We start from the raw sequence: 27,449 nt of genomic DNA on the forward strand, positions 1-27,449 counted from the left end.
AGCACTGACCTTCTCTTACTGATGCTAGTTCGCATTGCGCTGTGCTAGGGGACGACAGGCCTGAAACCCTCATTAGCAGAGTTCAGTACTGGGCTAAATCTGAAGTATCGCATACACCAAAATACTTTGGAGTTTAAGAAATGTACTATACAAATTGCTGGTATAGTGGCTTTGGTATTAAACATTCCTTTTTACGGTTCATTAGAAATATAATTGATGCAGATTTAAATAGCAATTAAAATGGGACTGTGATATAAAAACACGCTGAAACGTGCATCTAAGCATTGCAAGAACTAATAAGGTAATGTCAGCAGAGTGCTCTGAAGATGTAAAGCACCATATAAATGTTAAAATAACAATGAAAGATACAAAGTGTCTTTAATCAAACGTATGAGCTGAAACCAGCTGCAATTATTAAACTCAAAAGGAAAGTTCCTTTTGACTCATTATAGTCTGCTTCATCACACTGAGTGCACTGCACAGCTAACAGAAAAAGGTATGTGAATCATTAACCTATTTACCATTTCTGATGGTCCAGCATCTCCACATTTTTCCCTTTTTTTCCTAGTACAAAGGGAACTCTGAGAAGAACATATACTTTCATGTACAGGAAGTGAAAAATGTCACCTTCCTACCCAAAATTTCTGTGATGTGTGAGGGAAAAAAAAAAAGATGGGCAAAAATTCATTATCATATTTTTATTGTATCATATTGCATAGACCAACTTCTTGATGTGAATCCCTATTTTTCCCCTAACCGTAGTATAGCTGGATTCATCAGCTCTGGATTCTTTCCGATATTTGTATTTGACTAGATTACTTCAGACTAAATCAATTAGTGATGTGCAGGTGTGAGTTATGAAAAAGGACAGTAGTTTGAATAAAGGTAAAAGTAGATCTGATTCTTAAAAATTAACCTTTGTGCATGAAATAGATAATAATAAATGGACCTGTTGTCAGAATATGCTATTCACTGAATGTTGTAGAGTTTATGAGAAGCTACTACAACACAGTTATAAACACAGTTTTAGAAGACATGGCAAGAACTTATTTATATTCATGATTGCGTTTTTTGTCAAAAAATTACGTAACTACCTCCTGCTTCAGCTAATATACTCTGTCTCTATAAATTGTCTATGCATACTTGAAAGAAGACATTAGTTAGTTTAGAAAATACATTTGTCTGAACCGTAACTAATAGGAGAAACTATTCTGATTTTTTAATGGGTAGCTGAAACAATTTCAAGCCTTAGAGATAATAATTTATACTGCTCTGTAAACAGGAGTGAAACATGCAAACAAATAAGCTTTTGTAAAAATACTAAGTACTACATGGTATAAGGTTCTGTAATTATAGAGTGGTCTATTTAAGAATTTATTGTAACAGTCCTTAGGCAAGCTATGTTCTTACTGAAACAATTACTACATAAGCACTGCTATTGGGAGGCATCTGAATTTTAAACACATGATTATATATCTGATCTCATGACAGCAAATGAGGCAGTAATGGTCACTCAAGTTACAGCTGACTCTTCCAGCTTTTTTACTCTTCAGCAGTAGTAAAGAGAATGTATAGTTAGGTTGTCAGAGGTCTTTAAATTCAGTTATTTGTATAGCAAAAACATAGTTTTGATCAAGCAAAAATAGGTCCCGCACCCTGTTATAATTTCAGTCCCAGTGTTGGACTATGAAAACCTGTTCTTTGTGATATTTGCGACTAATTCACCAATTTCTCCTTACCTGAAGAATGGTGATAAATTATGTAAGTGAAATTTATTAATCTCTGATGCTATTTAGTAAATAGTCTTATGATTTAAGGCTTGTGTTTATGTACCATCCTGGCAGGTATTAGACAATATAGCTGTAAAGTCTTTGGGAACAAGACATTTTTTACTTGACAGAATCTCTTGCCCAAAGAGATCCAATTGTAGTAGTACCTTTCAGGGTTATGCACCCATAGGGCTTCATGGCCCAGACCAGTCTCACCTGGTGAGCGCAGGGGATTAGCCAGGCCGTGTTTGAAGCTTTCTGAAAACTGCAGATTGTAAAAGTAAACGTTGCTGAAATGAGTAAAATATGAATGGAAAACATGAAAGGTAAAGGAAGCAGATAACATGAGTCATTCAGAAATATTACAGAAAAGTGAGTGTATATTCTCTGAAAATATACTACTCCCTGTATTAGTATCTAGTACAAAAAAGAAAATAAGATACTACAATAGATGACATGTGAAAGAGGAAGTCTTTTCAATGCAATATGATAAAGAATCTAGTACAAAGGTTATTTAAACAGAACTTATATCACAGAGTTAATGCTGGAGTTTTACAATCTCTTTAAGCTCGTACTTTTGTGAAGTTAAATTCAGCCTGGATTAGTTATCTGAGATGGTTTACTATGCAGCACACCAGCTACAAAAAGGAGGTTGAGACAGTAGGAATAAGCAGACTTGATAAGGACAATATTCATTTTCCAGCAGAGTCAATTTTAACAGGGAAAACTATAGTTTGTTCTTTCAGCTTTGGCTGCAAAATCCTGACCAGAAGAAATAAAGACACACAAAAAAGAGAGAGACAAAGGAAAACAGTTCCGGGATATTGTATCAGAAGAAACTCACAAATTTGGCTACTGTGGGTCCCCTGCCTTGCTGGAAATCCCTGCCTAAAATATATCCTTTAATTGAGAAAGAATCAGGCCCATAGGGGTAGGATGAAGACACAAGCTATCATGTTTGCCATTACATACGGGCACCACCTAATTAGTCTTATAGTAACAGACTCACAGGAAAAAAGACATAGGTGTCCTGCAACCTGATTGTCAAAATAGGGCCCTATGCCTGGGTAGGTAATATAATATAGACCGAAGAAAATGAAAATAACTAAGAGACAATGTGTAAGAAATAAAGGTGCAAGAGCAACTGTGATAAATGTAGAATTGTTACTAGATTGTATTTTTTCACATCTTGGGTTGTTATTTTATTTATTTATTTTGTGTGAAAGAACTAATAACAAAAGAGCTGTGCCCTCATCCTCGGAGCTTAGTTCTCCATTGAATTTCACCTTTCTGAAGACAGATCCTACCCTTCAGCAAAACTACATCAGCAAAAAAACAAAGCAGAAAATTGGCTCTCCACTTGATTTTGTTTTAAAACAATTCCTATTCCTGGGTTACTTTCACTTTTAACTATATTCTGTAACTATTCAAAGAGTCCTTAAAAAAGAGAGCTTTCACATCCATATTAAATAGTGGCCTTGGACGTAGGGGGAACAAAATAACAAATTTATTAAAATAAGGATCAAAGTATACATTTAAATTCAGTCATCATTTAGCAGATGTACATGTTCTTTTCAGAATACCTTAACACTGTTGCATAGCTGATAACAAAGGAAGTGGACTTTGCTCTGCTAGGAAGAGAGATTAGACTGTATGATGCAGACCCAGTAAGTTCTATCTTTATACTCTGTGCATAATGCTAAGTTCAGTATATGACAATAAATACATTTTGGTGCGTTTATTGATCTATGCATATTTGAAGACATGTGTAATGGTTTTCTTCCTCTCTCTGGTATTCTATGGCTCAATTGAGAAGCCAGTAATATCAATGTCAATAATGTCAACCAGAAAAAGAAGGTTAAAGAAAGCGTAACCCTGATGAACAAGAATGGTGGCCTAGTATCAACAGACAAGGAGAAGGATGACGTACTCAACAACATTTTTTGCCTCAGTCTTCACTGGTAATCCCTCTCCTCGCCCTTCCCGAGTCAATGGACCACAAGATGGAGACCAGGGGGGTAAAACCCTTCCCACTGTAAGGGAAGATCATGTTTGTGACCATCTGTGGAACCTGAACATACCCAAGTCTATGGGACCTGATGAACTGCATCCCAGAGTCCTGAGGAAATTGCAGCGGGGCTGAATTACATGACCTCTAAAGGTCCTTTCCAACCCAAAGCATTCTATGATTCTATAATAGTATAAGAAAAACAAAGAAAGTGCTATAGATGTACCGTGTCACAGAAATTGTATGCTCATGTGGATGGTTCATTTAGCACTATACCATAGAGACCAGTGCTGGATGTTTGGAAGAAAGTCATAATCACCTTGAAACATGTAATTATGAAATGACATGGTTAGAAAAGGTATATCTCTCCAAGCACAGTCACAGTACTTGACACTAAGCCATCTTAACTATGAGTCAGTATGCATGAGCCTCAAGTTAGGAAAGACAAAGCTCCAGAGCATAGGCGGAAAGAAAGGCTGAGCTTGTGCTAAACCCTGGTGTGGGGCCACCTATGTACCTACACTCACTTAAATGCTGCATGGTGTTCTTGGCCTGAATTTGCCATTACATTTAAGTTAGCTTCTGAGGAGGTTTAAGGTAACCAATGCTGAGAAAACAAGCCACACTCAGCTGTGCTGGGGTAGAGCTAACACACAGAAGAGAGGATTGGGGTGCTAACCATGTTTTTCACATTTCTGAGCCTGATCTATGCCAAACTCTATTGGCACAGCCTTTGGTGAGCTTTGTGATCTGGGGAGGGGGGAAAGCAGCTTATATTCTTTATGTGTTCTCTTTTAGTTTAATTGTTGGTAACTATTTGCAAATACTTTGAATATTATTCCATGGGAACAAATAATCATCTGTGTACTGACGGAAGACAAGGAGGTTGCAGACTGGGGCTTTATGAGTCCTCATCTTTGGTTGGCAAGGTCCTCATCTTTGGAATGGCAAGACTTCTAGCCCATCTAATCTGTCCTTTACTACTTGAGCATAGACCTACAAAATACAGCAAGAATGTAGGGGAAGATAAAAATAGCAATATACACTCTCAAATCCATATACTATATTACCCTATTTACGTTCTTCTACAGGACATAATCTTGACTTAGCTGAAGACCTATTCTGCCTGAAATCCAGCTTGAACTGTAATATGCATTTCCTTTACCTCCCTTTTGTGAAAGAAATACAGACCACTTTCACTGGTGCTTCTCTTACAATGGACAATTCCTGCAGGCACAAAAGTAGTGAGCTTTGCTGACAGATATGAAGCCAAAGAGGCCTTTCCGTAGCTGCTGAAATACCCTAATCAGTTTTCATTACATTTTTTCCATGCTCATTTAGACTCTTGGTGCACTGCAGACATGGCAATGTATGGTTTTAGTGCATTAATTTAAACTAGAATTTCCTTTATTTTTAAATTTATTTCCTTTTAATTTTGTTCTGTATGCAAGACTATGAAGGCCTCCAGGATTCTGAGCATTCATAAACAAGCCATAAGTTTTGTACTGCGGTAGCTGAACAGAGTATGTAATTTGAATTCCATGCCAGTGATTTAGCCGAGAGGCAGAAAGATTTAGTCAAGGTTTTGGTCTTGCATAAGTTCTTTCCTTTGTGCATACAATATTGAATTATCTTGAATCAAGCCTTTGTGTGATACATTGGCTTTCTGATTATTTTGTAAGGAAAGGACAAGATTACCACAGTGTCTCTGAAAGGTCAGAAGTTTGATTAACTGCTTACCTGGAGAAGATCATAATTTCCACAGCCTCTCTGCTCTTTAGTCTCATTTTATAAGATTAAGTAATAATCTAATTATAAGCTTTGGGAAAAACTAATTCTTGAAAGAAAAATGCCTTTTGATGCGATCAGTAATAGTATTTTGTCGTTATTAAACATGATTGATGTTTAATGTTAATGTTTACTTATATAAGAAAAACTAGGCTTTTCTATCCAATATTGAAGTGACACTTACTTAATTACAATTTTAATTAAATTTAAGAAAGGGAGAGGTGGTAGAAACATGATATGAAATTGTCGTTTTCACTTGATGGTATTTCTTTTCCTAATGATTAAGTCCTACTCTCAGTTATACTGCTGTCCTCAATAACAGAGTGCAACCTTCATTGCTCTTAAGAGATACTCTTGGTACAAAACAATCCTTAAGGAAGTAAGAAATCTTCTGAGTAGAAGAAGGTGAAAAAGATAGCAGGAACTGTAACTGGATATAGAATGGTGCGGTGTGACCAATTTCAGTAGAGCTTGTAACATCAGCTGAGTATTTGAATGAGATTTCTTAAATGGCAACCTAATTCAAAATTGTAGGCAGAATACTTATGCCATCCCTTGTTTACCTAAAATAACTAAGGTTACCAGTACCCCAGTACCATGTGGTACTCTCCAGGTGGCTTGGCTGCTTTTGACTTTTCTTTTAGCATTTTATGTTTGAGGCTGTTCCTCATTTTGTTACTTAGAAAACAGACTGAAAACTAAGGACACAGTATGTGAAATGGGATGCAAGTAGTAAAACTTAAGAGTTGACACTTCTCAGCTTCTGACTTAGTAACCTCACAGAATTTATTCCTGGAGAGATGGGGTATCTTCATTATGAGTCTTCTATTAAATTTTATTTGTATATACAGTAAGCCTCCAGTTTAGTCCCTTTAATTGCAGCAGAACCCTGGGGAGTGAGCCAACTATCATGAGTTGGTTTCTTTGGTTGAGCAGAAATCAATGAGGAAAAGAAAAAAGAGGAGAGAGATCATGTGTTTCACCAGACCTAAATACTAATGTGAAATTATGTTGAACCATATACAATTTTGACTGTGGTTGTACTTTGGAAATTTTGTCCTCTAAAAATAGTTCTGTGATGTCTATTATGTCTCATTACTTTCCATGATAAATTTGCTGAAGCAACAAGTAAAATGAAAGAGGGAAGGAGGTATCTGAGGCAGTGACCTTTAAAACTAATAGCATCTTTAAATATGTCATATGCGGTTTCTGTAGAATGCGAGCAAGCCAATACTGTGTAGATAAAACCTTAATGATGTGTGATTCATTACAATTCAATGAACTGTGCAAAAGATGAATATGGGAAATTTAGCACTTTGCTGTGCAGGAAAGTTCCTCAGAGGGATTTATTTTCAAATAAGTTTAAGAATGCTCCATTAGACTTCTCAAAGGTGACAGGAAGTTATGCCAAGGTAACTAGGTCCTCTAAATGACAGCAATAGCAAAGAAATAAAAAGGAACTTACTACGTGCTTTGACACTGCATTTGTATTCGAAAGCAACTTGAAAACCTTTAAATAAAAATGAGAGACAGAAGTGCTAGGAGAAGGTCCCTCACTGACCACAGGTACTCTGAAAAAAACAGTAGCGAAGCAACCACTCTAGCTTTTCTAGTGACAGGTTTCTTAGAGAAACCCTGAGCAGCAGCTAGAATGAGAGATTTTTAAAATTTGGTTTTTTTCTTGGTCAGATGCCTGTCATTTGAAGCAAGAGCTTAACCCCCCTGCCTTGCGAGAATAAATCTGCTGTTTTCATTTTTAGACTTGTGAACTCAGGTGAATCTTATATGTAGGACATGGTTTTACTTCCCTGTAAGCAATGAATTCAGTTAAAGCAGTACTGAAGACAAAATTCTCAGGTTGTCTGCAGATTGAAACACATATCAATGTATATGAAACTGGAGGATCACCAGTCTATGGGGCTGTATCAACAGGTTTGGGTGCTAGCTCAAAACAGGGCATGGAGCAGGTTCGTCCAGCAAAGTACTGTATTGGGTGCTTTGGGAAAAGGCAGTAGGTAGACTGTCCTTAACTTCCAGAAACCTCACGTTGTCCCAGGGATGTATTTTGACTTGTCATCTTTGCAGACTCCCATTGAGAGTGAGGTAGGTTCAATGCTTCTGACTCACTCATGACCACTACACAAGAGGTGCTTTTAGAGCAAATGTTACTACTGGTTTATAAGTGTTTTTATTCTCAGAAAGAGTATTTTAGTTAATCCGAATAACTTCTTGCCTTTAGAGGATTTTGCATGTGCAGCTGAGTGCAATATACAATACATAACGCAGAAAATTCACTCTGACTTAACTGTCACCAGAATTGGTAAGGGAAAGAAAAAATAATCAGTATATTGTAAAAGTAATCGGTAAACAGTACATCACCCTGTTACAGCAGCTTTATGTCATTTGTTTCAAAAGTCATATATCAATGTCAAAATAGCTTACAGGGTATCTCATGGGTCCATCAGTAGTTTTAAGCAAAGAGAGACTGGGTTACGGTCAAACATATAGCCATTAAAGAAAATAAGATGGCAAAAGCCACTATTGTTGTGTTGTCATACCCTCAAAGAAAAACATTAACTAGTTTATAAAGTTATAGTCTTAAAATACAAATCCATCATATGGTACAGGGAACTATCTTACGATGTTCTTGGAAATCAGATTGACTATTATACAATTACATTAAAATATGGGGTAAGGGTCAAACTGGCTTACAGGCCTGAGTAAAAATGTAGGCTGGTGCCCAGTGAGACATACAAAAGTAACTGAGTTACAATGCACTGAATAACTGGCTGAGAGGAATTCCAAGGTCACATAAACAGTTGATAGCAAATGCAAAAACTGAACCTAGTATCTCAACTCTTGTGCTTATTCTTAACAACAGCCCTATCATTTTTCTGAAGCTTTGCAGCATTTTGTCTTACCCTGAGTGAAATATGTTACCTCATACTAGAATTCTGCTTGTGAAAATTGTAATGCATGATTTAATTTCCAAGGTTAGCTTTCCTGCCATTTTATTAGCAATAATATCGACACTATACTATAACAATAGTAGCGAAGCTCAAATCATAAAAGGCCTAGATATTCACCTGCTGGTTGTTTGGGATGTAGCTAATATTTCATTTCTTATAATGCTTCACAGGCTCCAAAAACTAAATACATTTAACATTCTCAACACCTTGAGGAGACTGGTGGATTAATTTTATTATCTCTGCTTTAAAGAGGAGCAAATGAGACTGAAAAGATCGCAGAAGATCAAGTTTAGAACTTAGACCTTGCTACCTAGCTTGGACTGTGTTCAGTGGGAATATGTATTATTTTTACTGCAGAGAGAGAAATAATCTCATTAAAAGTCACAAACTCAGTTCTTCTGTGTATTTTTAGATAGCTGACAAACTGTGTACAATATCAGAGCTACTTGTAGGCCATCCATAAAAGAAGAAGGAGCCATTGCTTCCCTGGTTTATCTTATCAATTAGATGTTTGTACAGCTAGTTTTGGAGTTCTTAAATACAATAAATATGCAGCAAGTAGAACTGATCTATAGTTTTAAAGATATACACATCCAAAAATTACAATATTTGAAAATTGGAAAATGGTTGACTAGTTTGAATAAGTTACATGAACAATAAAAAATGGGGCAAACATCTACTTTGACTTATGACAAACCACACAGATGGAGTGTGGAAATCCGGGGTATATTCATATTCCAAGGATCAGTTCCTGTACAGTTTAGATTATATTATTCCATTTAAACACAGACTTACATGGTTATTCTTATGGACAGATAATATTAAAAATAATTAGGCCAATATAAATTACTGGAAAACAAGGGTATTTAAAAGGTTTTTGTAACCATAAATCTGAGCTGGAAGGCAATCTTAGCATGTTCACTACGAATGACCTTTTTGTATGGCCAAATGTATTTTAGGGTACAAAGGGCCCCAATGCCTTTCAGAGGATATAGCAAAAGTCTTGCAACGTCTTTTTAGAAATAATTTGTAAACCGAAATGTTATCTTCACCGACTAAAAAAACTTTACCTACCTAATATTTTTTCATTACAGCAACATAAAAACTCAAGGGAAGAGGAAATTATCAGATAATAAAATCTCTGCAGTTTTGAAGCCTGTCAGCAGATTTTCAAATCTCAAGAATATCAACAAGCCATAGACTAGTACTATGCCTTATGTCATATCTGAATTACATCAGAATTAGTAAGAAGCAATTTCCTTTTAGATTTTTCTAAGTTGTTGGTTGTTTTTTTTTTTTACCATAGTGGTAGAAAGCTGCCATTCCATGCTCTGACACAGAACTATATGCTGTAGATAAACCAGAGGCTTGAGAGCTTTCTTAAAATCTAATAAATTATACTACTTTATTTCTAACAAAGAGTAAAACAGCATATAGGTTTGCCTGATAGTGATAATGTCATTTAGACATACACAAAAAGACAAGAAAACCCTCCTATACCCTCAAAAGACCAACATGGCTGAAAATGAACTTGTATATACTGCAATTTTTCTGGATATAATGCAAGCAAAACATGTAAATACAACTGAGTAGGTGTTTCAGACATTTAATGCTTATTTCTGCCATTCCTTGCACCCTCCCCCACCCCCCGAAAAAAAAAAAGCCCGAAAAAGTAAAAAGTCATAGATCTTGTAGTCTCATACTGTGGTCAAGTCAAGTAGTAAGTATAATTCTGGTTGAGACACTGTGCCAGGGTGCAGTGTCATGTTCTGCTCTGAGGGGTGATGCTATTACTGCACAAGTTTAAAGGTGCAGAAGGCAATCTCTTTTAGCAAGTTCCATGTGAGACTCCGACATCTGTTTCAAAGACGAACACTGAGGGGACCATTATCTGTGGTCTCTGCTGCTGGCCCACTGACATGGGCAAATCACATGGGTCTCCTGGAAGAGAAAGAAAGGTGGACTTTATAGAAGGACTTGGGAGTTTCTTGACAGAGAAGAAAGAGCTGAAGGGTATTAATAATGCCGATACCGTAAGCCTTGCAGGGAAAAGAAATTCAGCCCAGCATAAACTACTAAATAATTGGGTTCTTGCATGGCAAGGCAAACCTTACAAAGGAGGGTGGGTCTTTTGTTGTTTACAAGACCTGAATCTTTCAAATATTTTAAGTTACTGTGGTTAAAATTCCTTTTCTAAGTCAGCATTCATTGGCATTCTTACTGTTCTGAAAGGAAGCTACGCTTAGCTGGAAATCTTAGGCAAATCTGTGATCGGATGACTCTGTGAGTCATTAGGTTACAATCCAGAAAGGCTATGACCCATAAGGGTGTTAGTATACTTACCTGGATACATCTGTGCGCTAACTTGGTTTGGAAACATACGGGTCCCTTTGCAAATACTTGGGAATGATGCTAAGACAGACTCAGCAAAAGCATTAATAAAAAGTCAGGCAAGAACATAATTAATTTCTTTAGGTTATCTAAAAAGGCAAAACCAAAAGTTTGCACTGGAGTGGAACTTTCTTGCCACAAAATTTGCTTGCATAATGCAAGCTTAGGAGGTGAAATTAACTGCATTTTTTTTGTACACTGGTATTTAGGCATCTCACAATTAGGACTTGCAGCAGGATTTTCAGAAGTGCTTCAGCACTGGTGGAATTGGTTCTGTAATGCTGAACTTCAAACTTCTAATTGTTTTGACTGGGAGTTGGAGTGAAATAGTTGTTTACATTCAAAATTGTGATCCAGAAACCTCATTTTACTACCATGGCACAAAGAGTTTTTAACAGCGTTACTATTAGTAAGGCTATTTGGTAAGGCTGTATTTAGCATGCAGTAAGCGGTCTTTGAAGCAGAAAAAAGAACCCAGGTTTACTTGCTCCTAAATGAGCACTTCAACTACTGGCCTCTTTTTCTCAATAGATCTTTGCATCTTTTCTGCTTCAGCACAGTGGCAGGCCTCAGACTTCACCTACAACAGCGTGAACCTTCTGGTATGACCTTGGATCTAATTAGAAAAAAATGAGAACCGATACATTAAGAGGAAGATGTGTATGCGCATGGATGAAATATATGAAAGTACTTTTCAGTCTCATTTTGTGCAACAAAAAGCTAGTTTCAGCTGAGTGGCAGTAATTCACAGATGTGGGCGAGTTCCTAGAAGTGGGGAAGTTACTTGCATTACCGAAAGCTTAGTAATATTTTTCTTTTTTTTTTTCTTTTTTTTTTTTTTTTTTAAAGCAAGCGATCACTCAACAGCTTTTCCACTACTCTGAGGCAGTGCTGCTTCCTCGCCCCCCGGGCGCCTGCCCCGAGCGCGGCCCCGTTCGGTGCCAGAGGTGATAGAGGGAGGCCCTTTACTCGCACCCCGCGGCTCCCGGGCGGGGGGGGGAGCCCCGCCGCCACCCCAACCCAGGCTACCGGGGAGACGGACGGACGGACGGACGCGGGCGCCTGTGAAGCGATGCGCTGGGGCACTCCCACAGCGCGGCTGCGAGGGGGCCTCCTCCCGACTCCTCGGGAAATACGCTGTCCGGCCAGCACGCGCTGAGCACCCGCCCCGGCGGCCCCCGCGCGGGGCGGCGGCGCGGAGGGGCGCGGCCCGGCCCGGCCGGCGCGGAGCGGCGCGGAGCGGCAGGCGCTCCCCGCCCGCGCTCCCCGCCCGCGCCCAGGTGCGGCCGCCTCCTCGGGAGGGACGGAGGGAGGGAGCTCCGCACCGCGGGCGCGGCTTGCTGGGGAGCGGAGAAGCGCAGCGCAGGGGTGGGGTGGGGTGGGGTGTGGAGGCAGGAAGGAAGGAAGGAAGGAAAGAGAAGGCAAACAAGAAAGCGAGCGAGCGGAGAGCCGGAGGGAGAGAAGAAAGCTGAGGCAATCTAAAGTCCTGCTCTTCTTTCCCCCTGCCCCTCTCTGCCCCTTCCCCCACTGCTTCCCGCCAGAGGTAAGCCAGCCTCCGCGGGGTGCGGAGTTTGCGAGGCGTAGGGCGAGGACTGCCCGCCCGCCGCCCTGCCCTGCTGTGCCCTGCCCGGCGTGGTGCGGGGCCTGCGCGGGCGGCTCCGCGGCGGGGCGGGCCGGGCCGGGCGCGGAGCTGCTCCGTGGGCCGCCCCGAGGCCGCGGTCCCGCCGGCAGCGCGGCCGCCAGCCAGAGCAGCGCTGCTGGAGAGCGGCTTTGAAGGCACCGGCGAGTTCAGGGGCGAGGCTGAGTGGTTTGGTACGGGGCATGCCTCAGATGAGCGTCAGATACCGAGGTTGGAATCTGACAAGAAATAGCTCGTAGGCAGGTAGAAAATAGGGCGTGTATTTTTTTTTTTTCTCCTATCTTCTTTTTAGCTTCAATTCTTTTAACGGTCTGTATGTAAATGTCACGATAAGGAACAGTATTTTGTTATTGTAAATGTATTTACTTTGTGAGTTGTTTTTGTGAGGTTAGACGCAAACAGACTTCTTGTTAGCTGCCAGTATATTTCTGGAAACTTTATCGGAAAATGCATAATGTTCACTTCGAGAAAGCCAAAGAGCCACTGGGATGTCCTAGAGAGAAAACCAGAGTGAATGATACAGCACCCAAGTGTTGCCACAGCAACTTGCTAAAGTGTACTCAGCCAATTCCACCTTGAGTTTGCTCATTTGTGCCATGCAGTTCCTTACTCTGGAAACCGTCTGCAAGTTGTTCCACTGGAATTTCTTGCATTATAAGGTTTGACTCCGAGGTAGCGAAGGTGGTTGAACTCTTCTCTGGAAGAGACGAGTTCTGAAATTAAAAAGAAAAAAAAGAACACCCCAAATAAAAAACAACCAAAACATTTTGACAGAGGATGTGCTTAAAGGTATTTCGTAATTATCCACTATGTTGAACTACACTTAGTAACTTCCTTGCATTTGGAAGGGGAATAGTTCTGTCAGAATTGTTGCAATCAGTTGTCTTGCTCCAAGTTGACCCAAATGTTAATTCACTAAGTAATCACTCTAAAAAGGTCATTTGAGAGGTTTTAGTTGTTTTTTTTTCTGAGCATGCAGTCAGTATGCTGATTGTACTGTGTGGATTTTTTTAAATATCTTTAATGATCTACAACGTTTTCTAGGCCTGCTAATCTTGTCAGTTTGTATGCAGTGAAGTACAATGGGAAGATGAAGTTCACTACTGGCAGATTTCATTCTGCTCCATGGTAAGTCCCGTTACAGTGTTTTTTTTCTTTTGTTCTGGGTTTTTTAACTGTTTTATTTGGATCATAATCTAGTATGTCATTTAGCAGAAGCTGGGAGCAAGCCTGAACTTGCTTGTATTTGTTGAAGTGATTGCTTAAGGTGTGATTATCTTGCTAGGCACTTCTGAAGGTTTGAGACTTTCTTCAGGCTGATGTCTGTAGTGATCTTAAAAAGGGGGAAAAAAAGTCTCACTTGAGTGTTTCTATATTCAGCTGTATCCCGCTGATCGCGTATTTCATTATTAAAAGTTGGATTGCTTGCTTGCTTCAACATAGATTTACCTGCCTATCTTCCAATTAATGTTGCCTTGAAGACATCTCAACTTGAAAAATCATAGAATGAGAAGAGTTATTGAATCAAATGATGTGTCTTTTCAGAATGTTAGATGCAGGTGAGATGCATCCTCTCAATGTGAGGAAAGGTTCTGAAAGTTATGTATGTTTTTCTGTGGCAGTATTGTCATTATTCTTTGGTGCTATTTAGCTTTCACTTTTAGTAAAACAAAAAGAACTGTTATGCCACTCTGAGTTGTTGTACCTCCTTGTCTAAGCCCCTTCCATAACATGGGAAGAGGAAGGACGTGAAAATGAGTTTGAAAAGAACTGTGAGAAACGTCATCATCTATGGAAGAAAGCTGGGTGATCCGTATAAGGCTTGGGATGCGCAACACAAATTGCAGTTCATCCTCTGCCAAAACATATTTTCTTGGAAGAGAAGCCCAGATGGTTTCCCTCGTGTTGTTTTTTCCACATAGCAGTTTAGATGTTATACCCTGATTTCTATAAAATTGAATGGTCAAGTGTCCTCCAAGAAGTTTGATTTTTGTATAACTGCTATAGCGTTTTCCTGTTTTTAGTAACCGTGTTGAATGATGACTTTTGTCTTGGTTGCGCTGTATTGGAAAGTAGAACAGTACGGCAGGAATCAGACCAAATTCCCCTCAATTTTTTTCTTTTCTTTTTTGATATTTATTTCTGTCAAATACTCTGGGAGAAATCTATTTTGCCTTGCTGCTGAGAGAAAAAGTTCTGTTTTACAGGGTGTTTGCAACCATGTGCACTAATGTTGAAGACAAATGTTTACTTGTAGTGGTACAAATATGGATGTGAAGGTGAGTGTATGCATATAAATATGTATATATATCATATATATGCACTACATATATAATGCTGTATGAACATTCTTTAGGGTTTGTTATGACTTGTTCTGCAATTAAAGCTATGGAGGAGATTAAATTATTTTTTAAATTGCTATTAATTACATCGAAATAGATTGGGCAAGATGGTCCTTGAGTTCTGCTTTCCTGTATACTTCTTGAGCTTAAGCCTTTGCTAGGGATAAAACATTGTGATGTAAGAAACAATTTAGTATTTCACTTCTAGCCTGCGATACAAACATTCATTAATGTGTGCAGATTCATTTAGCTGTTTGTTACTTGAAGTTTCATCTGAGTAGTCAAAAACCGGTGTCAGTATAACCCTTTGCTCAGACCCACAAAACGTGTGCCTGTGAACTTACTGGTATCTAACCAGCTGTATAGCTAGGACAGACCTATAGCATGTCTTTATAAATCTTGGTGGATGTGCTGACAGCTTCTGCCATAGATTACTACAGAAACAAAAAATGGCTTGGGCTTCAGCTTCTAGCAGCGCTGGCATTTTGTGGTCAAAATGTCTTCTGAGCCAGCAGTTTCTTCCTTTCTCATTCTGCTACATGTTTTGTTTATAAAATACACTGTAAAAAGTAATGGTTCTTGCAGGTTTGGCAACAGAGCTTGTTCTGTGCTAGGTAATCCCCTGCATTGTTACGTGGTTTATAGAGAGATGGGTTAGGATCCAAATGACTGATAATACATGGCTATTTGAGTTTCCAAAGTAACAACACTGAAGGTATAACAGAATAACGCAGAGGCAAAGCATGTAGGAAAAACAGTGTTTAGGTATCAAAAAGAGTGTGTCGGTATAAATATATATGTTTATATAAAAATATATATTTTTTTATAAATATATAGCTAAAAGGTACTTTCCTAAGTGTCTATTTTTGTTACTGCTGAAGGTGGAGGGATTGAGAGAATGATACTGTCTGAAAATAAACACTAACACCTCAGGGGAAAAACAGACAACCAGCACTATGAAACCCAGAACTGCCAGGGAAGGTGGAAATGGCTGAGAAAACCAATTGCAACTCTAACTTTAAAACACTGATATGCTAACGTTGCATGGGTTTTATATTTTTGAATAGATGGGGTTTTGTTTTGTTTTGTTTTCATTAATGGGTACATGAAAAACTGTTCTCTGGCACAAACGGTGCTCCTTGATACTTTTTGCCCACTTTAGTAATTTCTGTGCTCGTTATTTATCATTCTGTATTCAGAATGTATCTTCAACTTCTTAGGAGACCATGTATTTATATTGGTATTTTTCAGGGTTTAGAGATGGGTGGAGACCATACTGTTGACTTTTATCTTTTATGGCTAGAGGCTTGTGAGAAAAGCTTGAGGAAATGCTGATGTCTGAAGTTTTTAAAGGAACGATGAGCGTTTAAATAAGTGCACAGGTTGGAAAAGGACCAAGTTAAATCTAAAACCTGATTGTTAGTCATTTTAGCTCAGTCCAAGGCTTTTTGAATTTACATGACTTGGGAATCTTTTCCTGAGGGTTAACTCCCTAACAAACTTCATGTCTCTTGAGAGGTTGCTATCTGATTGGCCTGTAGAGTTCTCTCTCTAAAAAGTCTTAATTTTACGAATTTCATATTCAAGATAAGTCACTTCTCAGACCTGTGGATGGTGATCAAAGCTGATAAAAATATTGCCCCAAAAATGAAGTTAAAGAGATTAGCAAGACTTATTTCAAGTAATGGAACATTTGTAGTAAGTGTGGTGTGTTGATTTTTACATCTTCTTGGAAAATGTAGGTTTGTTCATCTTCTTTTTCTTCCTCTTATTGTGTCACATATATATATATCTGGTGTAAGTATAAAGAGGTTTGTTTTTATCCTGTTTTTGATTTGATTTTGATCCCACACTTTTTGAAAGTGTGGGAGTAATAAAGGTATTTACAAAATTTTGCAAGAAAAGACTTCTAGTGATTCAGTTGGTTATTTAATAATTTATTTCATAACCATTATGAAGTACAGTCACCAATAGCAGTGATAACAGTTGTGCTTCATTCAGTACATGGTTTTAAATTTATATCTGTTTGTATGTGGCTTTGGGGAATGAGGAGGGGCATAAAGGTTTATTTATGACTGCTTTTCTCAATAATGACTTCGTTATTCAAAAAGACACTGGGGAAATTTTACAGGAAGAGTTTTTATCCTTTATTGGAGGAATTGATACAGTACAGAAGCAGGCACTCTTTTAAGCTTCAATTCTAGATCATAAATAGCTCCCTTTTTGTCAGGAAACACTTCGAGGAATAAGGTATCAATACTTTCTACCATGGATATATTCTGGGCATGTGAGTTCTTTTCTTTATAATTGCTGCTTAATTCTTATGCTGTTCTACTGAGGCTCTTCTTTCTTTTCCAGGCTGCTTAAGGCTAGTACCTGCATGCCAGGACAGCTGCTACAGTCAGCAGGTTTCCCTAAGGCCAAATTACTCTTTAGACAGGAAGTGGGAGGTGAAAAAACCTGTTGACTGCTCCTGATCTTAAACCTTCTTTAAAGAGATGTGATTTCAGGCTGTCTCAAACACCTTCAGATTTGGATTTTGTAAATTGTGAGTTTGGATATGGCCCTGAAAGGAAGAACTCAAATAGGTGGAATCTGGAGAGCGCAAGAGCTGAGTTGGAAAATACTGAGGAAAAACTGTTATGGGCACTTGAGATACCAGATGTCCCTCGTGTGGAGGCCAGAACTTGCCTATGGGGTTATGCCTCTGCTATTGTTTGTGGCCAAGGGAAAACTGCTTCTTTGACAGCGTTGAAAAGCTAGTAGTTACCTCTTCCCTGTTTTCCCTCGTGACAGGTCTTTGAAGGGCCTGATGTGCAAGATGTATTTTGGTCACCTCTGTAGCTTTCTGATTGTAGTTATTTAAACAATTAAGCCCCCACCCCCCACCCCCCACTCAGAAGTGGTTATACCTTTGTAAACTATTTTACTGGTATATGGTACTTGTTCAGTTGGTTTCTCGGTTGAAGAGGGCTTGAACCCACCACTCACAGGGAACGCTCTAGCCAGTCATTTTTCTTTTTTTCCCATTGAACGTGTGTTTCTTTGCTAAAAGGGTTTAAGGCTCAGATAAGGGAGTAGAAGCCCTGTGCTGTAGTTAATTGGTGCTAGTATGGGAATAGGAGAGCTTTGGGTTCCAGCTGTGGTCTTGGATATAAGGGGGAGAAAAAGTGATCTTACTACTTACTACTGTGCAGTAAGAGTGTGTGTGTATACATAAGTGGTTATCTCTTAACCGTTCATCTTAACATTAACTGCTAGGATTATATATTTTAACACTGTATTACTTGTGGTGAGTTAAGAGTTTGATTTCTCTATCCTGTTTGTACAGGCCAAGATAAAAGGATGGAGAGGTTGTGCTGTTTACCTTCCTTGAAATTTTCATATATAAGCAATTTAAAAATATTTCTGTACAAATGACAGGGAGCCTTTCAGAATTTTATCCAAGATTAAAAAAAATTCCCACCTGAATTCACATTAATGCTCTTTTTCTTTTCTATAGGTTTGCAGTCTTTAAAAAAAATCAGTTTGAACTGAAGAAACTTGAAGAAGTGTCTTGAAGAAACTGATGTTCTCCATTGGCTGGCTGATACCAGATTTAGAGAGCGTTCACACATCCTGACTATATTTCTACATGACTGTGTGGGGCAATATTCAGAATGAAGCTGCCATCATGTCATCCACAGGCAATGGCACTGATATTGAAGAATTCTTGGTCAACATTAACTTGGGGCAGTATCTTCCTAACTTTAAAGAATATGGCTATAACATTGTGACAGATTGCGTGGGAATAAATAACAGTGTGCTTCAGCAAATGGGAGTGTTGCCTACGGGGCACCGCAGAAGGATTCTTAAGCAATTAGACACCACTCTTTCAAAAATGCAAGGAAATTCTCGTCTCTGTGAAAATGTAGAACTCAAAGACTTGAAGGGTTCAGAAGAGAAACAATATTCATCCTTGGATCAGGCATCTCCAGTAAGCAGTTCAAGTGTAGATGGGACTAGCTTGATACCGGCAACACTGCCAGAACAACTTCTTCCTAAAGCTTGCATTGATAAAGAAAGGTTTGAACTTGCAGAGCAAAACTTATTGGAGGCAAATGATGATAGCTTTACAAATTTGGATTTTTCTAGTTTATACCAGAATTCAGAAAGCATACTAAAAGCTGTCAATCTAAGTGGAAGTATTAAGATGAATACTCAGCCAGATACATCCCTGGAAGAAGCTGCTGCATACCAAGCTGATGAGCACTTGGCTGGCTGTTTGGCATTTCATGATCCTCCTTCTTCATTTGCTTATTCATGTGAGACAAAATACAATGAAAACAAACATCTGGATGTTTTATCTGATAGTGAGCCAAATTCTCCATTCTTTAAGTTTAAAGGAGAAATGATAGACAATGACTTGTATGATTCTTATATGCAAAATTGCATGAAAGGATTTCCAAGAGCAACCCGGTCTTTTATATTAAGGCATCGACCTGTACCAGAAATTCCTGAATCAAGTGAAGTTCAAGCTTCATCAAGGTAACTGCTGTTTCTTTCTAATGAAGAATCGCTATCATTGTAGAAATTATGGCTTGGTGTTTCTCACAGGTTTTTTATGTCATTTTTTTGTGGATTTTTAAAATATTTGCTCTAAATATACTGGATCTGGTATGAATGTTGCCAGATTAACTGAAGGAGGGTTGAGCTTCAATGCAAGTTAAAAGCACAAATGAGAGTATGAAGGGAAATTTTATAACACTGTTTTGTTATTACCTCCCCAGTCATCTCTGCATCTACTTATTTTCAAAGAAAGGAATCTTCATTGCTTTAGATATAACTCTCGTTAAAAACAACTATATCAAGCATTTTTTAAACTTAATCTGTATGCTGTTAGGATAGGGGAGAATAGAAATACACAAGTGTTAGAAAACCAAGGTTGAAAAATAACAGAAAAAGTTATTGACTCTTATTGTAAACCAAACCATTGCTAATAATATTAATTAGACCTTAGCTCCAGTGTTTCTGATGAAATTCTGATCCATCACAGGAGAATGGTGACAGCATGGTGATTTCAAGAGGGCTAAAAATTCACCCTTAAGTGTAAAAACCTATTTTTATGATGAGACAATGGTTATTGTGAAGCAGAAGTTGTATCTTAGTAACTTTTAAGGATGTACCTGTCAAGAGATACTGTTCTTGGAAAATACAAGTTTATATATGCAACTTATAAGAAAGATCTAGGAAGTTTTACACACCTACACATATTAATGTAGTTCTGTCTAACAGCTGGGGAAAAACTTAGAAAAACCTTCTTGCCTGTTTTGTGCATTTTATGGTGTAGCCGCCCTGTAAACAAAGTAAGATGCTTGTTTTTATGCTTGTAGTATAAAAATATTTTTGAGGCATTCCAGCAGGGAAAAAAGAAATGCAAAAAAGGGCAAAAAAAAATTATACATTTGGAAGGTTTTCAGAGTTTATGGAATCTTTGTAAGGGTAGTTCTGTGGAGCACTGGTGAGGATAGTATTGGATAGAGTCCAGTAAAGTTTGTTATGATAAATTGCACTTAAGAGTTTGAATTTGTTTCAAAATATTCATGTGATGTGGGTGTGGATTTTTCTTCCTTCAGAATGGTTGAGTTCATAATTTGAATCCCCAAATTGGTGAGTAGCACTTACTGCCTTGAATAAGCATCAGTTGTTGTAGCTTGTCTGTCCAAAATATGATTGAATGTAGAGGAAAAGGTCTGGTGTTAGAACTTAACTCCAGGCTTGTATTAATAAAAGTAATATTGTTTGAACGTTAAAAATAACAGGTGCTGAATGTGCAGTTGATCACAATATTACAGACTGTGTAAATGAACAATATCTCCACACAGATTGATTTGTCATATTTCTGGTTCCGTTAACTGTAAGCTTTTGCTCATCGTGCAGGTTAAGTGTCTTAAACAGAGAAGAAAAATTCATGCAAAGGCATATGCAAAGTTTTGTCAGTGTAGTGGTATCCAAATCATTAGGTTGCACTTTTTTTAGTCAAAAGGTTTGTTTTTTTTTTTTTTTAAACCACTAGCTATGCCTGGAAGGGACATGTCTGAGAATGTTTCGTATTTATCTTGTCTTTTTCATCTGCATAGCTCAGCAGTTAGAAGCATCGTTAGCGAGTTTATACATGCCCTAATTACAGAGTTTTCCCAGCTTTTATAAGTTTCTTTTAGACTATTGAAAGAAGTCAGTATTAAATGTTGTAATGCAATTGTTTGATTTAACAGATGGAGAGGCAAAGATTCTTTGCACCAGTTAGGAGATTTTTGTGTGCCTTAAAAAAATCTTTCATCAGTGCCTTGTAAATCACCAAAAAATTGTGCTTATTGAAACATAAGTATAAACATCTTTCAGTGAGGAGTAGCTTTACATTAACTTTTGTAGAGTGATTATCCCTACTGCATATAATAAAGCTATTCCTGCTGAGCTGAAATGGGATTCTCATCCTAAAGGATAACAGTTACTGGCTACTAAGAGTGCTCTTAATGTCTTTTGAGAAACAATCATCCAGTAGTGAGAATATGCTATATTTGTAATCTTCCCACCATTGAAGTAAATCCTCCAAATCCCAGTCTATTAGTGATTGATATGTGACTGGGTCACTAACTTCATTACCCACCATTTTGATTTGTGAGCTCCAGCTTAGTTTCTTCATCTTCATGCTCCAGTTATAACAATATGGAAATCCTGAAGGACAAGTAACAGTCTGTCTGAGGAAGACCAAGGCTAAAGCAGAACTTAGAACTTTGCAGAAACATTCTTGATAACCTTGCTGGTATTTTTTTTAGAGGCAAAGAATTAATGCAGAACTTTAAAATGGCAGCTTGCAGCGTCTTTAACCTCACGAAAGATCTTGTCCAGCATAGAATTGCGTAGACAAACGTTCTCAGCTGACTTTTATTGATAGATGCTGGTTTCATCCTTATTACACTGCGTGAAGGCTTTTCTGTAGAGGCAGAGAAATCCTGCTGAATTCTTCTGGGAAACTCAACATTTCCTTCTAGCTGTGCATGGATGTTAGTAATTAAATTTTTATGCAAGGAAATGCTTTTCCCATGAGCTCCTATGTGCCTCTGGCACAAAAGGTTCATACGGTAGGTCTCCTTGTGCCCCTTAGTAATGCTGTGACCATGTCACTTTTTATTACTAATAATGTGCTTGCCTCTCTTGCAATTATATCTGCTTCCCTCTGCCTCACTTGTGCTCCTGGCTCTTGTCTGTAAAAATCCATGCTGTCAGCTGGTAAGACAACATAGCATTTTATAAGTTCAAAATAAATATTTTGGTTTTCCTCCTTCTTTGAGGTGTATGTGGCATGACTGTAGTACTGAGGGGTGCAGAATTAAAAAAGAAAAAAAGATGGGAATTACACAGTGTTCTTGATAGTGGGGTGGTCGTGCAAACTTTAGATTTTTGTCAGCTAGGCTTTTCCTTATAATATTATGAGAGTTAGTAAAGATCACTCTAAAGGTGTTTAAAAGCACTGGAATTAAGGGGATTGCAAATCATCTTCTAAAATAGAAATAATGTGTATCCAAAACAGCTTTATTAGACAAAGTCATCACCCTTTCCGAGACCCTGAACTCTGCATTTAAGTAAGCACTCTTAAATTTTTAACGTGGTTTTCCAGTCATGTTGTGGAACAGAACAAAGGGTTAAACATGGTGGATTGGAAGATTCATGGTCTCTCTTGATACTTTTGGAAGTACATGGACTTGACTTCTTCCATGCAGACATGAGTGAAAGATTGAGGCTTTTGTAAGACAAAATAGTGAAAGTAATGCAATGAGTGGAACTAACCACTGACGTGCCTTTAGCACAAGATTAAAGATAATAAGTATAGAGATAGTTTTAGAGGCTTTGGATCGTGTCATTTAGCAATTGCTTTTAGGTGAAATAGCTACTGTTGCATCATTCAGAGCAGCAATCTGTTCAAAGAAAAAGCTTGAGCAGATTTATAACATGGTAGACCTGTTATACAGAGTGCTACACAGATAAAATTTCAGGCTAATAAACTCCATATACTTTTAGATTTTTTTTCATATCCCCCTATTTTATTACTTGTATTGTTCAGTAGTGGGATTGCTCTGATTCTTTATTAACAGAAATAAGAAGTAGACCAAAAGTCATTCTGGAAGATATGCTGCGTTTGGGGGAAAATATAAATAAATTAGATAATGATGCTTGGCCTGAGCAGGGACTATTCATTTTCTGCAACTGGCAGATCCTACGGTTGGAATGCCTTGCTTGATGCTGATATTCTTTAGACTCCATTTCTTAACATTTAAGTGGTCAAAATCGCTAATGAGGTGCCCAAGCTGGTGCTGCTGTGTCTCTCTACTCCGCCTTCTGTCACACGGAGCAAATTTTTAGGAGAGAAAAGCTGCTTAATCTCTTTTTATGTGCTTAAGCATCACCATTAATTTACCTCTGCAAGCAGTCTGTGAACCCCAAAGCTCTAACACAGCATGCTAGAGCACTTTGACGTGTTTGCATTATGGGAGGGTATGAGTTTGAAAACAAAAGCTTCATTCATTTAAAACACTCAGCAGATGAATGCCAGTAAAGACTTTGAAGCACTGACTACTTGCACTGACCTCTCTCCCTCGCTTTAGCTGCAAGGGGACAGGAGTGTATCGAATAAAACAGCTCAGCGCAGTGCTAAGACCTCACTTTTCCAGTCTCTCAGCTTTTAGTAAGACCAGTCGCTGCCTCATCACACCCTTTCATCCTGTTTATAAGTAAAGGGCGGTGGGGAGAGTGTGCAGCCTGAGCCTCATCTGGTACCTCTTAATATATGAAAATAGTGGGTCTTAATCACCACAGTTGTAACAAAGTGATAATTTAATTGAAATTTTTATTGTATCTTTGTAAAATTGGTACACTTGATGATTGACAGACTGCTTGCACTAATCTTCCTTTAAAGAGCAAAATAAAGATGATCATTAACCTGAAGAGGTATTAAATTTTTGAAACAGTTAAGGAAAGTGTTAGATTTTTCAGTAGTATTTGCTCCCAAAGAAGTCTTCAGTATTTTTCTGTCTTTCAATCCAGGTATTCAATTTGTACAATAACTATCTAACTATTCTGTTCTATCGAGCATTGACAAAACATTATCATTTTATAGCTTGTGTTGTATGATGTTTGTTATTCATAATCTTTCAAGCAGATATTGAGAGTAAACTTGTTTAATTTATTTAATATCTTGAGATAGTTCTAACTTACGTCAAGTAAAACTTTTGTTTTCCAAAAATGACAAAATGGTTTTATTTTTGATTGATGGGAAAAAAGACTATAGTTTGCTTATTAGCAGGTTTTCTTGCCATATATACATACATGTAGGTACACAATCAAAAAGGAATACCCAAGTCCTGAAAATACGTAAATTTAAAAAATACATGTCTTTGTAAGCTGAATTATTATTTTTTGTTTCCTGGTGAATTTATCTTCATTCGTTGCTATCTATCATTACCCACTTATAAATCCATCCACCCTGAAAATAAGCCAGTGACTCACTGTTTTGCGTAAGGAAGAGAACCATCGTTTTAAAAGCTCTTTGAGTCAAAGCTGCTTATCTGTATCTCTAATTCATTTTAACCATATTAATACCCCTAAAAAAAACCCCAACCTAACAATGAAAAATCTGGTCTGTGTTGAAAAAGTTAGGGTTTTGGGGGTGTTTTTTTTGTTAGCATACTAGTTTCTTTAAAATTGGATTAGCACAAATACAGGAAGTTAGTTTGCCAGTGTAGCTTCAAAAGATGTAAGTACATCGATTTTCATAAAATGTATGAAGAAACAGAGACTTAAAGTATTTGCTGTGTATTTTTTGTAACTCAGGAGAGTAAACAGTTATGTATAGGAGCTAGGTCATGATCCACCTTTACTGGCCAAACTCACCCTGTGTTTTTTAAAACCAGGATTTTACAAAATATCATAGAGGAACTTAATTGATATAACCTGGATAACATTTGAAATGTTGAGTAATTTGATAAGGTGGCTTCTGTCTTGAATTTAATAATTTGTTTGGGGCAGATTTAGGCGTGGATTAAAAATGAGATGAAATAGTAGTTCATAAATGTATGCCTTCTGTCATAGAGAAACATCAGCCTGTAGTATGGAGTAATTGAACTTGGACTTCATGGGACAGTATTTCTAAAGTGTTGAATATAGCTAATCTTAAAAGAATAAAATTTCTCAATATGTCAAGTGGGGAAACAAATTAAGAATATTGATATTTTTAGTAAAACATCTTTGCCTTTGAAGGATGGAAGACTTGCTAATAGTTAGAAAAACTTCAAGGATCTTGTATGGCATTTATCAGTCTATGAATACTCTATAAGGGTGCATGAGAACCTGTGTCACTGCATCACTTATTTCAAGCAGAGAAAATGAAATTAAGAGTGAAAATTACTAATAATTCATGTTAATAGGGGAAATCAGAGCTTGGCTGAAAACAGCTCTAATACAGACTGCTAGAGTAGTGAAGATGGGTTAGAAATGTACTGATTCAGGCATATTTGTTCCTGTGTTATTATTCTGAGGCTGCTTTCTTGGCCTGAAATCTCAATAATAATAATAATAATAATGTGATCTTTAGCAGCATGCTGAGTGCACTATACATGAAGTTGCCAAAATACTTAGGGGCCAGCACAACACCAATAACAAAATTTTTCTGTTGTGTACGGGAATACATTCTTATCTTTCTACCAAATGTGCGCTGGTAGTCACATGCAGTTGCAATGCAATGTTGTTTATGTCTCAGGTTGAAAACTTACTGAGAAAAATTCACCTTAGGAAATTGAAACTCTACAGCATTTTTTTTCAGTGGTTAAGAGCATGTTTTGTCCTATTCCCATGCCCAGGCTTCCATTGAGCTTAATGTCAAATTAGACTTCTGTAGTATATCCTTCTTTAAATAGCCTGGTAATTAGTGTGAAGGAGAAGGGACAGTAAAGAGGGGGGGAAGAGTGGGGGATCTCCATGCTTCCCAGAAAGCTGAATGTATTGTAAGGTCACTTCAAAACAAACAAAAATCCAAACTCAAGGTGTGTGCTAGTATCAGAGAAGTATTCAGTGGCATAAAGGGACAAGAAGACGTTGTTGGGTGACTTTTAAATCAGAAATTTTCCCAAGACTTAAAAATTGACTATTTCTATATTTGTATATAGTTTTAATAGTTTAATTGCATAAGATGTTTTTTGCTCAATTTCTGGGAAATTTCACTTAATGGTTTAATTTTATGCTTTGTTTTGTTCAAGTTCCCTTCAGAAAAGAAGAAATGTGGATCTTGTAAATATTTCTTGCACTGGGAGGCACATTTCACAAAACAGTGAGTTAAGCATGCTGATATTTACATCTTGAATACTAAGGAAAAAGAAACCTCATATCAGGTGTCTAAAATGAGTATTGTCTTGCTTATTTTAATAAATACTTGGCATTTGGAAGATCTGGAAAAAGTGATGTATGTAATAACACAGCATTGAACCACTTCTGCATTTTTACTTCGTTTTTTTGTTTATGAACTAATAAAATGAAATTTAGAAAATCCAGTCTTTAAACCTCATTTATTTTAATACACTTTTTAGACTACTGTGTTTTGAGTTTCCAAGATTAGCTCCAGATTTTTTAAGCAGAATTAGCTTTTTCTTGGAAGATACAAGGAACGTGTTCCTAACTAATGCTGCTTAATTTGTTAGTGCTCATAGCTCCAGGAAATAACAGGAAATTAACTGTATGAAATACTTTACTGGAAGAGTTTAGAAGTCTTACGCAGTCAGCTGTAAACAAAAGTTCTTTCATACTCTAGAGGTATGTCTTGTTTGAAGTTATGCATCTTAATTTCAAGCAAATACTTGGTCACAAAATGAAGATCGCACACAAATGGGTTTCTGTGCAGGATTTTTTTTTTAAAGTTGGAATAAAGGACACTTTGGAGCTGTTGCTTCTAAGAGTATGTAACAAAAGGGTGTGGGGTTTTTTTTGTTTTGTTTTTTCCTTCTTTTCTAACTTGATGCAGGGTAGGAAAGAAGAAAATGCCTGTGTGCAAGTTATATCCAAATTATATAGTAATGGTAGTAGTGTCTGACTAGGTACTGGCTGGAGGAAAAAAAACGGTCTGGAGTTCAGTTAGAAATGGGAAAATGTTTATTGTTCTGACAATTTTTTTCTGAGAAGGACAGAAAAAAATCTGATCTGTGTCTTTTCCTGATTTGACTAATACTTTAGTAGAGTACTGCGCTGTGTAACTTTGTATTTATTTGGGTTTTTTGCTTTAAGAAACTTCCACAGAAGAAAAGCCACCCATCATCTCGCCATATGGGGAAACCTTTATTCGTGATGACCCTAAAGATGTTAAAGTAAGTTGAGAAGTCTGGATATAAATGGTCTATCTTCACTTTAATCTTCATGTTATATATTTTATATTGCCCTCGATTCTTTTTTCCTCTGCTTTTTCAGTTCCCAACACCTTTCCAGTCTTTTGAGATACATGCAAAAAGTTCATTGTGTAAATAT

At 37.6% G+C, this 27,449-nt stretch overlaps 1 protein-coding gene across 2 annotated transcripts in view; it reads left to right on the plus strand.

The window, feature by feature from the left end:
- Positions 1-12,310: 12,310 nt before the first annotated feature.
- ARAP2 (ArfGAP with RhoGAP domain, ankyrin repeat and PH domain 2) overlaps positions 12,311-27,449 on the plus strand; it is a 137,089-nt gene continuing 121,950 nt past the window's right edge. Inside the window, exons 1-6 of one of the 2 annotated variants that reach the window (XM_075091712.1) lie at positions 12,311-12,468; positions 13,609-13,692; positions 14,008-14,123; positions 18,409-19,433; positions 26,195-26,265; positions 27,213-27,292. In XM_075091712.1, the coding sequence (XP_074947813.1) occupies positions 18,541-19,433; positions 26,195-26,265; positions 27,213-27,292 (1,044 nt within the window). In that variant the 5' untranslated portion in view covers positions 12,311-12,468; positions 13,609-13,692; positions 14,008-14,123; positions 18,409-18,540. The remainder of the gene's footprint in view (positions 12,469-13,608; positions 13,693-14,007; positions 14,124-18,408; positions 19,434-26,194; positions 26,266-27,212; positions 27,293-27,449) is intronic. The other variant, XM_075091711.1, reaches the window with a different exon arrangement.

The sequence above is a fragment of the Phalacrocorax aristotelis genome, chromosome 4 (genome assembly GCF_949628215.1).
Source record: "Phalacrocorax aristotelis chromosome 4, bGulAri2.1, whole genome shotgun sequence".
Lineage (NCBI taxonomy): Eukaryota > Metazoa > Chordata > Aves > Suliformes > Phalacrocoracidae > Phalacrocorax > Phalacrocorax aristotelis.